Source organism: Teleopsis dalmanni, chromosome 1 (genome assembly GCF_002237135.1).
Source record: "Teleopsis dalmanni isolate 2A chromosome 1, ASM223713v2, whole genome shotgun sequence".
In the NCBI taxonomy this organism is placed as follows: domain Eukaryota; kingdom Metazoa; phylum Arthropoda; class Insecta; order Diptera; family Diopsidae; genus Teleopsis; species Teleopsis dalmanni.
In genome coordinates, this window is record NC_051846.1 from 37,212,400 (window position 1) to 37,225,534 (window position 13,135).

Here is a 13,135-nt window from a genome sequence, read left to right on the forward strand (position 1 = left end):
TAGTGGTCTTAGAAAATATTCGAATTTTTATTTAAATAGTTTATAGTTCGTACATAATTTATTAGACTGAGATTATATTAAATTAGTGAAGATTATGTTAATCTAGCAGAAGTTACATTACTCTAATAGAGGTTGAACTAAACTAGTATAGGTTCAATTAACGTAGTATAGGCAACATTAAACAAATATGTAAATGTAAAATTAACTTAGTAAAAGATACATTAAAGGACATGTTTATCTTTTTTAAAAAAATATAAAATTGTCGCCTTTTAATAAAACATTTGATTATTTTAAAGTTTTATAATAAACAAAATGCCAAAGTAATCAAGACATTTAAAAACAGCTATTTTCGTGAGGACTTCTAGCTATTGGCTAGATTATATATGTCAGTAAGATCAGCTACTCTCCGTAGCAGCACGCTTTAGTACATTTGAATGTATAAATTATTGGAGAAATTATTTTATGCTAAATTGATTTTTAACTTTAGTATTGAAGAACGAATTTTTATTTTTATCATGAACTATTGTTTTCAATAGAAAGGTTTTTCTCGAACTGTAGTGAAATTGCAACAACAAAATTAAGTTTCAAATCAATGAACATTTTTTTGTGGACGTAAAAGTTATCCAAAAAGCTCTAGCAACATTGTGGAATTAATTTCGGTTAAAAAGATTTATTCGACATGCTTTCCATCCATTTAAATCGGTGTATTTACTTAGTCAATTGTTTAAAAATTGTTTGCAGTGCTTATATGAAAAAATCTTATTTATTTGGGAACTTAAAATGTATGAAAAATCTCATTCCAATTTTTTAAAACAAACATAAATCCCATATTTGACGTGATATGTACAACAATCTTCCTTAATTTAGGTATTTAGTTTTTATTTAGTTTCAATACTCCTATAACAAACTTAATTATAGTTATTTGGAATTACAAAAATTTTTCATCCATTCATTTATATATAAAATTCAACAGAAATTAAAACTGTATATACGTCAACTACTTCCCTAAAAATACAGGTATCTGTAATCGCTGAGGGGGATTATAAAATCTTTAAATATTTACCTTTAAAATGAAAATGCTAACAATTTTTAGTTTATGTTCCTGAAATCGAAATGTCAACTATGGATTTCAACATTACATCAATCAATCAAAGTGCTTTCAGATTTAATTACAAGAAGTGTGTTGATCAATTGTGTATCTAAAACATTTATAACCAACTCTAGATACATTCTATGCATTGTTACTTATGCTATTCTATTTGATTTGATTTTATTTGATTTTATTTTATTTGAATTTATTTTATTTTATTTTAAGACATTTAGCACGTGTCACGTTAATTGTCATTAAAGTGCATCCATAGTTCATGTGTGTGCAACTGTCAAATGTCAATTATATAGCTGCCCGATATTTCTAGCAATTTGCTAGCGCAGACTAGAAACGCTTGCCTTACAACTAATTTTTTCATTCCAATTTTGTCTTCCTAGATACAATTTATTTATTTCACTTTTGTTCTTTGTTGTATACGTTATATATTTTTTTTTATTTTTTTTTTCGATAAATAAGGAATTTGTAATTTAGCTATAAGTTTCATTGAAGTATTTATTGCTTTTTGCCCTTAAATGATTTCTTATTAGTTTTTCACTTCTTCCCTTGTGTTGTATTGGCTTTTGTTCTTTTTTAGTTTTTGGTTAAGCATGTGTGAGATATTTTATTTGAAATTGACAATTTAATGTAACGCAAACTATATACAAAAAAGCTTTATAAGCCAACAAAAGCCACAAAGTACGATAAATGACATTTTATATATATTTCAAGGTAAATGAGGGTGGCGTAGCTGAGGAGGCTGGCTTAAAAGCTGGCGATGTCATTGTGCGTATTAATGACATTGCAGCCACACCCCTAACGCATGATGAGGTTAACAAAATCATTACGAAGTGCGGTAATGTCTTTTTTTTCGGTGTTTATAGGTAGGCAAGCTATTGATAAGCCAACCAGTAATGCTTACTTGTATTTATAAAAGCAAAATTGCAGGGAAAATGAGGAGCCAGAAGATATACCAAAACATTTTCCAGTCAAAGATACAGAACGTTCTGCAACACCAGAATCTTTGGTCGATGCTAATAGTATCGGTAAAAGTCCAATTCCAAACGAACACTTGGATGAACTCAAGCAGGAAGAGTGTGAATGCTCAGAGAGATCATGTTCTGTATTATCCGAGAATACAGAACGCATTTTGGTAGAGGAAGAAATAGCAGCGGTACTCTCTGGTGAATCTGAAGTTCTTAAAGAACATAATATTATGGGGTGTGTTAGAAAATACTTTAGTTTATTGCATGTTTTAAATTTTTGTACTTAATACTATTGCGTTAGCGTTAATTTTTATAGAATTTTTCCCAAGCCTGGTGTTTGTATGACCAGCGCTGTATTGAAAACACTCAACGAAGAAGCTATCAAAACTAAAGCAGAAAAGGATAAAGAAAACAAAAAATGGACTACATTTTTACAGAAACCAGATCGTCCAATACCAAAAAGTAGACAGCAACTCGAAGCTGAACGCAGAGCTGCCAATGCTTATAAAGTCAAAATTGTCAAGTCGCAACCAAGAAGTGAACGTGACTCGGTTTCGCCATTCGTGGTAAGTTGAGAGGAAATATAAATATAATAAAAGTTATTAAATTTTTATATATTTTTTCATTAATAAAAGCAAAAAGAAACTGACATGCCTACCAATGCAACGCAAAATACTGATACCACAAATGCTGAAGAAACCATGGCAGAAAGTTCACAAAACGAAACCGTGTCCGATGTTTTAGAAAATGTGGCGCAGCCTGCTGAGGAAATTGATGTGCCAAATTTGGAAGCATTACAAATCGATACTAATAACACAGCAGATGAAACTAATGAAGATGATGTTGATGACGACAAAGCCACTGATGAAGAAAAAATTGATAAGGAAAAGGAAGCATCGCCTGAGAATAAGGAAACCATTGACGACAATAAATATGCAGAAGTGGAAATAAATGCGGAAAAGTATGAAAATGAACAGAGCACATATGCTGCGGTGCCAAAAACTGAAAACACTGAAAACACTGAAAAAATCGAAATCGAAAAATTTGAAAAAATTGAGAAAATTGAAAAAACAGAAGAAGAACTTGCACTAGAACAACAACTTGCGAGTGTACAAAAACAATTGGCAGCACTTTCGAGTTTACCCTCAACCATACAAGCCACACTGGATGCAGTTACGAAACAATTGGCTGAATTGTTGCCAACATTTAAGTTACAAGAAATAAAACCATTGAAAGTCGAAAATGTACCACGTGAAATTAGTTTGGAGAAGATCGAAGAAGTTGCAGAGACTGCAGAGGATAACAAAACTGAAAGGCGAGCAGATGTGCAAGGTACTTAAAACACAGAAATGTAAAATGTAATTTATTATAAAACTGGAAAGAACTATAGTATAACTTCAAGTGAACTATAAAAAAGACAACAGAAAAACAAAAAAAAAATGAAAATATAACGAAATTAATTACTTTATTGCTTTGCAGATGCAATAGAGAGTAATGAAAGCGTTGAATTGAAATCCGTTGATAATGAAGTGCCAATTGAAAATAAGCAAAACGATAGCCTTAACAACAAGTGTAATATTGCGGAAGAGCGAGATAAAAAGATGGAAGAGTCTCAAGTGGAGTCCCGTAAAGCACAGCAAATGGTCGAGCAAAAGGAGCAAATGGCAGAAATGGATGAGACACAAAACTTAAAAAAGCAAAAGGTATGTAGCGAAACTATAAAATATTAGAAAAAAGTATATGTAGAAAGGAATGTCAAAGGATTAGATTTAGTGTTTAATAAAGAGTAGATATATGTGCTTCAGTTAAGTTAGAACTGAATTTCAACTTTAAAAAGTTGGAGTAAAATAAAATTCTAAATATAAAATGTCATTAATATGAAATGCAGAACTATTTAGAAATAATTCCTGAAAATAAACAACAAAGTTAATTTATCAATGAATAGGAAATACAGATCTATGGTAAACAAAAAGAATTTGTAAATATTTTTAACCTAAATTTTAAATATAAAATATACCAATAAATAGGAAATGCAGACCTAATAAAAATGACTATTGAAAATTATCAATAAAGTTAAATTCCGAATGAATAGGATATATGGATCTAAAGAAAAAGAGTTGATAAAGATTTTAAGCCTAAATTCGAAATATAAAATGTTACCAGTGTATAGGAAATACAGATCCAATGAAAAATGATTCCTAAAAATGATCAAGAAAGTTAACTTACACTTGAATAGGAGTTAAAGAACTAAAGAGAAGGAGTTGCTAACCTAAATTCTAGATTCCGGAATTGCAATGATTCCTGAAAATGATCAACAAAATTAGTTTACCCATAAAAAAGAAATACAGAATTAAAGAAAAAGAATTGTTAAAGATTTTGAAACTAAATTCTAGATTCTAAATATAAAATGTTGTCAATGTAGGTATAGGAAATACAGAACTAATGAAAAGTAACTACTGAAGATTATCAGCAAAGTTAACTTTCCCTTTAAGAAGAATTATAGATCTAAAGTAGAAGAATTTTTGAAGTTCCCCGCTACTCGAACTCGGTTAACTATTTTCTTAGAACTCTAATGTATGAGTTCAATATTTATTATTTACAATATAGATGAACTTTACAATAAAAACAATAGATATGTTTAATTTCGAAATAATTTTTTTTATAATATTTCATTTTATATTAAATAATATTATAGGGAGAAAAGTTTTTGTGTGATATATACTTCTTGAAATTATACTGATACAATTTGAAAAAAAAAAACGTTTACAAGGTTTGTCTCAAAATATGACTATATTCTGAGCCGTATTCCTTAGCGATATTATCGCTTTTAACTCGATAAATGCGAAATAATAAGTTAAATGGCTTTAAACAAGTTATTTCATACAAATATAATTGTAATTGAAACTTTTATATCATATAACTAGTTCGCAAGTCAGTATTGCACCGCAAAATATTTTGAAATCCATGTAATTTCTTGTTTCGGCACTCACTGAACGTATTTTTTCTGATATTTCATCAAGATAAGACTTGATTCAAAGAATTGAAACTGAAACAAAAATAAATATTTGAATACGTACCACTAATTCCATTCAATTCTCTTGTTGAGATGCTCCGTAGAGATATCAACCTTGTGATGGGTTTGCATAGTACAGGACGTTGTAGATTAGAAAACCATACTAGAAGATTGAATGTCTTCTTATATCATACCTGCCGCAGATAAATGCATCTGATTTGTCGTTGCCCAGCTCATGCACGTCGACGAATCAATACTTTAGTGACTTCCTTCTTTGAGAATTTTGATAAACTAAAAGACCGCCCTCTAAATAGCATTTTGAGCATCGTCAAGGGTTCTAGGTGGTTTTTAATCCTAAGTTTTTCTATTAAACGATAACACAATGTGTCAATAGACCTAAGTGGATCTACTTTCCGATTTGTAGATTTATTATTTAAGCAGCAATTAGTATCTGTTCGTAAAGCACAAAGCTACGACTTGAGGAAGGAGCTATGGTTATGTTTAAGGTTTAATCAAGTCATTTAACAAATGTTAGAGCAGTTAAAACTTACAGAAGTTAAGAGATGATTTTATTAAAATTAAATCATAATACTAATATATATTAATTGACGAAATTAAAACTTGTCATAGAATAATGAGCTTTAATAGGTCAAAACCAAGACCTTGAAGACACAGATGTGGGAGATATTTATTATGAACTACAAATCGATTTACTTCCGCAGATAGTATATTTTCGATATCTATTTCTCCGGTAGCGACTACTACCTGTTCCCAAAAGTCGGAACTACATTTTGATATAGTTATAGAAATTTATAAGCATATTTGGTAAACTGTACTAAAATTGAAGCAAAATATATTGTTGAATAAAGTTGAATGTAATATCGGAGTAACGCATGTATTGCATTTCTATCAAGAAAATTTCTATCATGTTATAAGCTGAATAAAACTATAGTTGAATATAATGTATAACAAGTCGCATCTTATCATAAAATAATGCCATTTAATATGTTGCACAAAAACTTTTCTTCTCCATTTCATTAAAAATTATAATAAATTGTTATTTATAAAGAAATTTTCAACAATTTAAGAAAAATTTAGTTTAATTTATTTAAACGCTAACATATTCAGAACTCTAATTTTGAGCGTATCTAACCTCTTACTCTTCTAACATAGTAGCTTTTCTAATTTTAGTTCTTAATTTATTTTCATTTTATTGTCAAAAGGAGAATGAACTCCTCACAATTCTCAAATTATTTTTAGCAACAAAGAAAATTAAAAATTTATGAAACCTTTCTAATTTACATAAACGAAGTCTATTATTATTAAAGTTCCATTTAAATTTTTCCCATCTATACAAAAATTCAACGGAATATAGAAATCCATTAAATTTTCATACAGAAATATAACAATAGCACTTGTCAGTCTTTAAGTTATTAATTCAACTTTTGTTATTAGCCCTAAATGTCCTTATTAAAAGATTTTGATTTTTTCAGCGACTAGCAGTACATTTTGATATCTGAAAATATACGTAGGAGGGAATTTCTCCACACATATTCTAGAGAACTTATTCTCTCTCAAACTTTTAACCTTTGGAATTCAATTTTTTTTTGTTTATTTTTTTTTTGCTTTTTGAAATTTTGTTATTAGTTTAATTTGAAGTATAAATTTTACAATTAAGCTAATGAAAATATGCTTGCTAATTTGTTGTTGTTTTAATAAATGAAAACATTTTTGATTTATCAACTGCCAATATTTTGTTTATATTTTTTTATTGTACCTTAAACGATACACATCCAAACAAACAAACAAAACACTCAACATTGGCAAAAATAAACTACAAAACCAAATGATATTTGTGTGTTTATAACAATAAAAACAGAGACATGAGGTCATTGAGGAGCTCGAAGAACATTGGGAACGTAAAAGTAATCCGAAACGTTCGAAACGTGCATTTGGGCCATTGACTCCTTCGTCAGAGCGTCCGTTAGTATTGCCCGGTGGACGTCGCTGGTATCGACCCAAAGATGCTTATAATGATGAATTCATAGCGGAAACATTAAGTGCACAAGCGGAACTAATAACCGGCACAACTTTAGGGTAAATTTTTTTCTCTTATTTCTCTCTTATTTAACTACACATATATCTGACTATAAATATCAGTTTATTTTTGGGTGAAAATAATTCATGGCATTCATGTTCAAATTATTGCAAAATTTCATTTAATTTCATTTAATAAAATAATATAAATTGCTACTGTTATACCACTTTTATTGACAAATTTATAACATTTTTATTATAATTTCATGCTCATACATAAAACCGTACGCCACATCTGCGCTCAACAATCTTCTTACATAAAATTTAATACATAAGTTGCACCTTTGAAAGCCCACTTTTGGGTTATGACTCAAGGTAGAGACTCTGTGCCTTACTCCATTTTGGAAATTATTTTTCATGCATTTTAAATGTTTTCAGTTCATTTTAAATTTTGTTTGCTGCTATGATGAACATTTTTTACATAAATTTTTATTTAAATAATTTTAACGCATTTTTATTAACTTTCTTCTTGTTTTTGTTGTTGTACTCGAATTCTGCACGGATCTGCACATACTGAAATACCATCCAGCCATACGCTTCCATATATACACTTTCATACATGCGACTATATACAGTGCTCCATATACCCATATTTTGACTGACTGACTGCCTTTTCGCCTAACTTTTGTGGCCTTAACGCACGTTACTCAACAGAATTTTCATGGCATATTTTCATTAATTTTACATTTTCACCAAATTTTACTTTCATTTATTTGTTTAGCAGAATGTTTTTATGCATCACTTTGCATTTTGCTTGCCTTATTTTTACTTTCCTCTTCTATTTTCCTTTTTTTTATTACTTTTATTATTTTTATTATTTTTATTATTTTTATACAAAAATGTGGTTTTGTGTTTACTTTTCTTTATTTTTGTTTTTATTGTAGATTGAATTGTGGAATCGTTTATTTAATGGCGAAAACATATCTCGACGAGCTTTCCGGTAAGTACTTGCTCCAAACTTTATAGACACTGAGCACCGCAGTGAAATGGTGCGGTGGCTGGAGTGTAAGCATATTTAATGAACTTCTTAATTTAATTAATATTATTACTGATCAACTTCAAAGCCCTCAAAAACATTATTAATTGCTCACATGAGCGGTTTGAGTTCTTCGAGGAAGTAGGCAATGCAAAAAGGACGCTACAAGCAGACACGAAATCAGTAGAGACATTGCATTGTACAGAATGTATTGATAAAGATTGTTTTTTAAATCACTGAAATTTTTTAAAAGCCGATCCCGAAAATTTTTTTGGGTTATGGGCCTAGCTATAAGTGTTCAGATATTCAATCCTTTGTTTGCATCTGATACTGCAATGTACTTAACGTACTTTATGCACTAAGTCTTAATTTAAAAATACCTGTAGGGACATAAATGTTAGTTAGAAGTTAACACCCATAGTTATGTGTGAACTGTAGATATATAAATGTAATCACAGTTTGTAGAATTTCAATTAACAAATTTTCAAAACTTCCTTGCAATATATGTAGCACGTAGCTTTGGTATTTTCCTAGACATAGCTAGGGGTTATGGTCTACTTCCTCTGGAGAGTAATCAAATAAGTACTCAGATCTATTATCTTCAGCTACCTAATAACATTGTGCGATACTTAATTAAGCATTTTCTCTGCTCCTTACCAGCTTTGACTTCTAAAAAACAACCGGTTTTTAGAGAAACAGTACTTTAAAAGTTTGTTGGACCATTTATCGGGAGGAACAAAAATGTGATAAATAACTATTAATTAATTGCCGTCATTAGAGTAAAGGTTGTTAGTTGATTTTCTATTAGGCTATTATAGCTTGTTTTGTCATTTCAACAAGTTAAGTCTGTGTGATGTGATAAGTCTAAGGAGTGCGTTTTCGGTATCAGTAGGGTGTGTAAGTTGGCTGTTGTTTTTATAGCCTGATGAATTCTCTATTGCAGGAAGTATGCAATGAATTACAAAATTCGAATACGTGAGTCAACAAAATTTTTATTTAGTGTGTTCTTACCACTATAGCCTTAGTAAAAGTGAACGAGCACACTTTTATGGAGTTGAGAGCTATCAAAGCCAAACGGGGCTTTTTCAGAAAAACAAATTGATGTCCCGTTTGGCAGCAATCATGCATTCGCTTAATATAGCATGATTCTGCAGTGAATATAACCAAGCGCAGGGACCGGATTCAAAAGGCCACGGGTGTTAACTTATACAAGAAAACAAGTCGTTTGGAATAAGGAATACATGAGGTGTGAGTGGAAACGCGGAGCGGTCAGATCTACGTTCTGGACTCACTTAGCAACTATAACGACCAAGCATCTCTCATCATTTTTTATTGCTTCAAATACACAATTTTCAAGCAATTGCTGTACAAACAGATATACGATTTTTTTAACTAGACCAACTGCTACATAAACATTAAGATACTTTAATAATTTTCTTGAAATCTTTTTTAAACAAAAAGCTAAAAATAGGTCAGTAATCAATATTTTATAATATTAGAAATATTTTTCTTTTCATAAAATATGCTACAATTGTAGAGAATGTCAGAGTGTCTGCGTTGCAAAGCAGTTAGTAAATCAGAGGTATGTATATATTGCCATACACAAGTAAGATACTTTCTCGTAAGTAAGTATATTTTTTGCCTGATAGCTATGCGCTTCTCAATGTAATATAACTAACGAAAAATACATTATTCATTAAACTTATACCAAAAAGAAAAAAAAATAAAAAATAAAAATGAAGAAAATATTGTATAATTTAATGCTAATGACAGTAACCAAATGTGCACGAAAAAATCATTTCATAAGATTTGACCATATTTTTTGCTTTCGCATTCATTTAATTTCAATGACATAAAAATATTACATTTTTGTTCATTTCATTTCGTATCTTGTTCAATATCATTTTTAATATTTTTTATGCTAACAAGTTTTCTTCTGTTTTCTTTTATTTTCTTCTATTTTTGGTTCAAATTGCACATTAATTCATATAAAAAATGTACATATTTGCACATGTACAGAGTAAACTTCATGAAGTACCAGAAGCCTGAAAGGAAAATCGACTTAAATAGAAGCGAAGTCTACAAAGTAATTCATCACTTGGATCGACAACCAATACGTGGCATTGAAGTTCGACCACCCATGGTAGCGGCCGAAGTGGATGTACGGAAAGCAGTGCACTAGCATACTACCCCATAAGCTATCCTGCTATCCACATTCGTAAAATATCGTATCGCGCGTATCGTATCGTATCGTATCCATATCCTCTCTATAGTCATGTTGTGTACGTAAAGTGCTTTGGCACATTAAATCTGGAACTGCAAAAACGGATTTTCTTATATTTTTCTTATGGAGTTTTAATATTTTTTTTTTAATATTTTTTGTTTTATTTTTTCTACTTGACTTTGGCCGAATCGCAAACAAAATGGCACAATATTAGTTCATATGCAGTTTTATTGCTTTTATATATTATATATATATTTATTTTATTTTACTTATATTATTTTTTTTTTATTCGGTTAAAGTATGTTTTTTTTTTCGTTTAAATTTATACTTTTATCTTCTTTCCATTTATTTATTTATTTTGCTTTTAAATTGTTGGCAATAAATCGATTTATGCATTAAAAATTCATATCTGATTTTGTTTGTATAGCTAATGCCACTTAGGCCAACGGATTTATTAGAATCATCAGCGCAGATACTTTCCCTGCAATATCGATTGTCCTATCGATACTCACATACTCACATATTGTAAGTATAGTATGTAGTCGTGTGTTATGTTGGAAGCAGAGATTTAATATTATAAAATATTTCTCTAACTTAATGCTTTATTTATATTGACTGATTATCATCTTTACTCATACTTTTATTACTCACATTCACATTCTTAGCGATTGTTGCCATGCATTCGGCTCGGCTAGGGTGGAAGATTGTGGAAAAAATTATAAGATACCCAATAATATTCTTTATTTGCAATTGACATAACAATAATCCTGTCTTTTGGTTGTCGTTTCGAATTGTGTTGTGTCAGAAACGTGCGTTCAAAGAATTCTCATCTTTGCGCTGCCAAAAGCGGGTTGTCTGTGGTTCTGCGGTTACTCTTTCTCGGTGCTGGCAGCGCTTTTTATTCCTTCTGACAACTCAAATTGAAATGGAAATGAGGAAAATGAAATATTCACTTGCAGTGCAAGCCTGAGTTTGAAGATTGTGATTGAGTTCTAGAATTCGCTGTCAACAAGTTTCTCTAATGGCAGCCAGGAGGAAGGCAAATAAAAATGTGTTTAATATTTTATTTGAACAAAATTTTATAATTTGATATCAGCTTAACTTGTGATTTAAGCTTATTTTGGCAAAAGCGGTTTAAAAAAATTTTTATAATTGATTTTCTAGGAATTTTTTTTTTCTGGGAAATTATAATTAATTAAAATTGAAGAGGAATTTCCAACATATGAAGAAAACGTCAATACCTAAAGAACATATACAAAGATTTTATGCATTATTGTATAAATAAATTATATTTTTTACAGCAATAACATACTATCAAGTAGATGAGTAAGTATATAGTGTTAGAAAGAAATTGTTTTGCTTAGAAAGTCATTTCGTTTCTGCCCGAAAAAAGACTTAAATATATACTTAAAGACTTTAAGCCTTTAAAGAAGACTTAAAGCCTTTAAAGAAAACTTAAAGGGTTTAAAGAAGACTTAAAGGCTTTAAAAAAGATCTAAAGGCTTTAAAGAACACTTCAAAACATATTTTAAATATTTATTTATTTAAATATACATAAATAAATCACTCTCCGCACGGAGAAGTACGCAGATCTTAGATCAATCACTAAATAATCATGAAGCTTATAAGGAATACATAAATTAGTCAATGAGATGGGTGGGACCCTGTAGTACCCCCAGCTATGAAAGAGTAAAAGTGGCTAGTTGCGCAGACTCGAAAAAAGGATCAACATTTATACATAAATAAATATAATTTAACACTCAAGGTATATTTAAAAGTCGATATGTATATAATATTAAAAAGATATTGGTTTGCTTTGAATTTAATTACGTTGTTTCTCGAAGAGAAAATTTAAATGAATTTTTTCATACCCAACTTCAACAGCCAAAACTCCACTGACTATAGGAGTTGTATGTGATAGGAGCTAAAATACTATACTCCTTTACTCTAAGAGCATGATTCCAAGAATTGCAGAGTCTACGTCCGGCCAATCGTTAATTTGGACGACCAGGTGCCGTTCAATATACCCCAAATGGATTTCTCAAGCAAGTCCCCGCGGGTTAAAACAAAAATTACATATTGGAGTATAGGGTTGACTATATTACGTATCTGGTAACTTTGTCAATAAAGAATCACTAATGAGAGCATTAGTTTGAAAGGTTAGTCTTAAAAAATTTTTGCCATGGAGCAGTACACACCAGTACATCGCACTGGCGCCCAGGGGAATTTATGGAAAATAATCGTTATGAGTAATAAGCGGCAATTCATGTAAAATAAAATAAAAATCAAATTGTCGGTTTTACACCATAAGAAACTATAGAAAAAGTATCACTTTATTATTGAAAAGTGACTATGTAGTCACGAATTTTTGTTGATATGATTTTTAGAATATTCTTTTTCAGAGTCAGGTATAAAGCAACAACCGTCAATTTGATTTATCTTGAAAATAGTATTCCCCACTTTTGGTTTCCAACAGATGTCACACCACCTTATAGGCATGGAATATGTAAAAATTAATTTTTTTTTAGGTTTTGCTCCGATTGCTTGATATCATAAAATAGTGCTTTATACTGGTCTCGACTTTTGCTTGCCTTGAAACTGCCAGAATATTTTTTCTGGAGCTACTTGAAGTCAATGGGACGAAGGAAAGACGTTAGACAAACTAATGACAATAATTAAAAAAATATTAAATTTAAAATAATAACATATGTTATCTTCTTACACAGGCATATATATTTTTTGATTTTGAAAGTAT

The 13,135-nt window shown here is 30.1% G+C and overlaps 1 protein-coding gene across 4 annotated transcripts in view; it reads left to right on the forward strand.

Moving 5' to 3' along the window:
* LOC119668132 (coiled-coil domain-containing protein 158) overlaps positions 1 to 10,667 on the forward strand; it is a 14,698-nt gene extending 4,031 nt beyond the window's left edge. The window contains exons 2-8 of one of the 4 annotated variants that reach the window (XM_038077538.1): positions 1,817 to 1,968; positions 2,033 to 2,305; positions 2,372 to 2,636; positions 2,706 to 3,402; positions 3,550 to 3,773; positions 6,963 to 7,180; positions 8,065 to 9,586. In XM_038077538.1, coding sequence (XP_037933466.1) covers positions 1,817 to 1,968; positions 2,033 to 2,305; positions 2,372 to 2,636; positions 2,706 to 3,402; positions 3,550 to 3,773; positions 6,963 to 7,180; positions 8,065 to 8,146 — 1,911 coding nt within the window. In that variant the 3' untranslated portion in view covers positions 8,147 to 9,586. Of the gene's footprint in view, positions 1 to 1,816; positions 1,969 to 2,032; positions 2,306 to 2,371; positions 2,637 to 2,705; positions 3,403 to 3,549; positions 3,774 to 6,576; positions 6,693 to 6,962; positions 7,181 to 8,064; positions 9,587 to 10,175 lie in introns of those variants that run through there. The other 3 variants (XM_038077536.1, XM_038077537.1, XM_038077539.1) reach the window with 3 other exon arrangements.
* Positions 10,668 to 13,135: the final 2,468 nt, after the last annotated feature.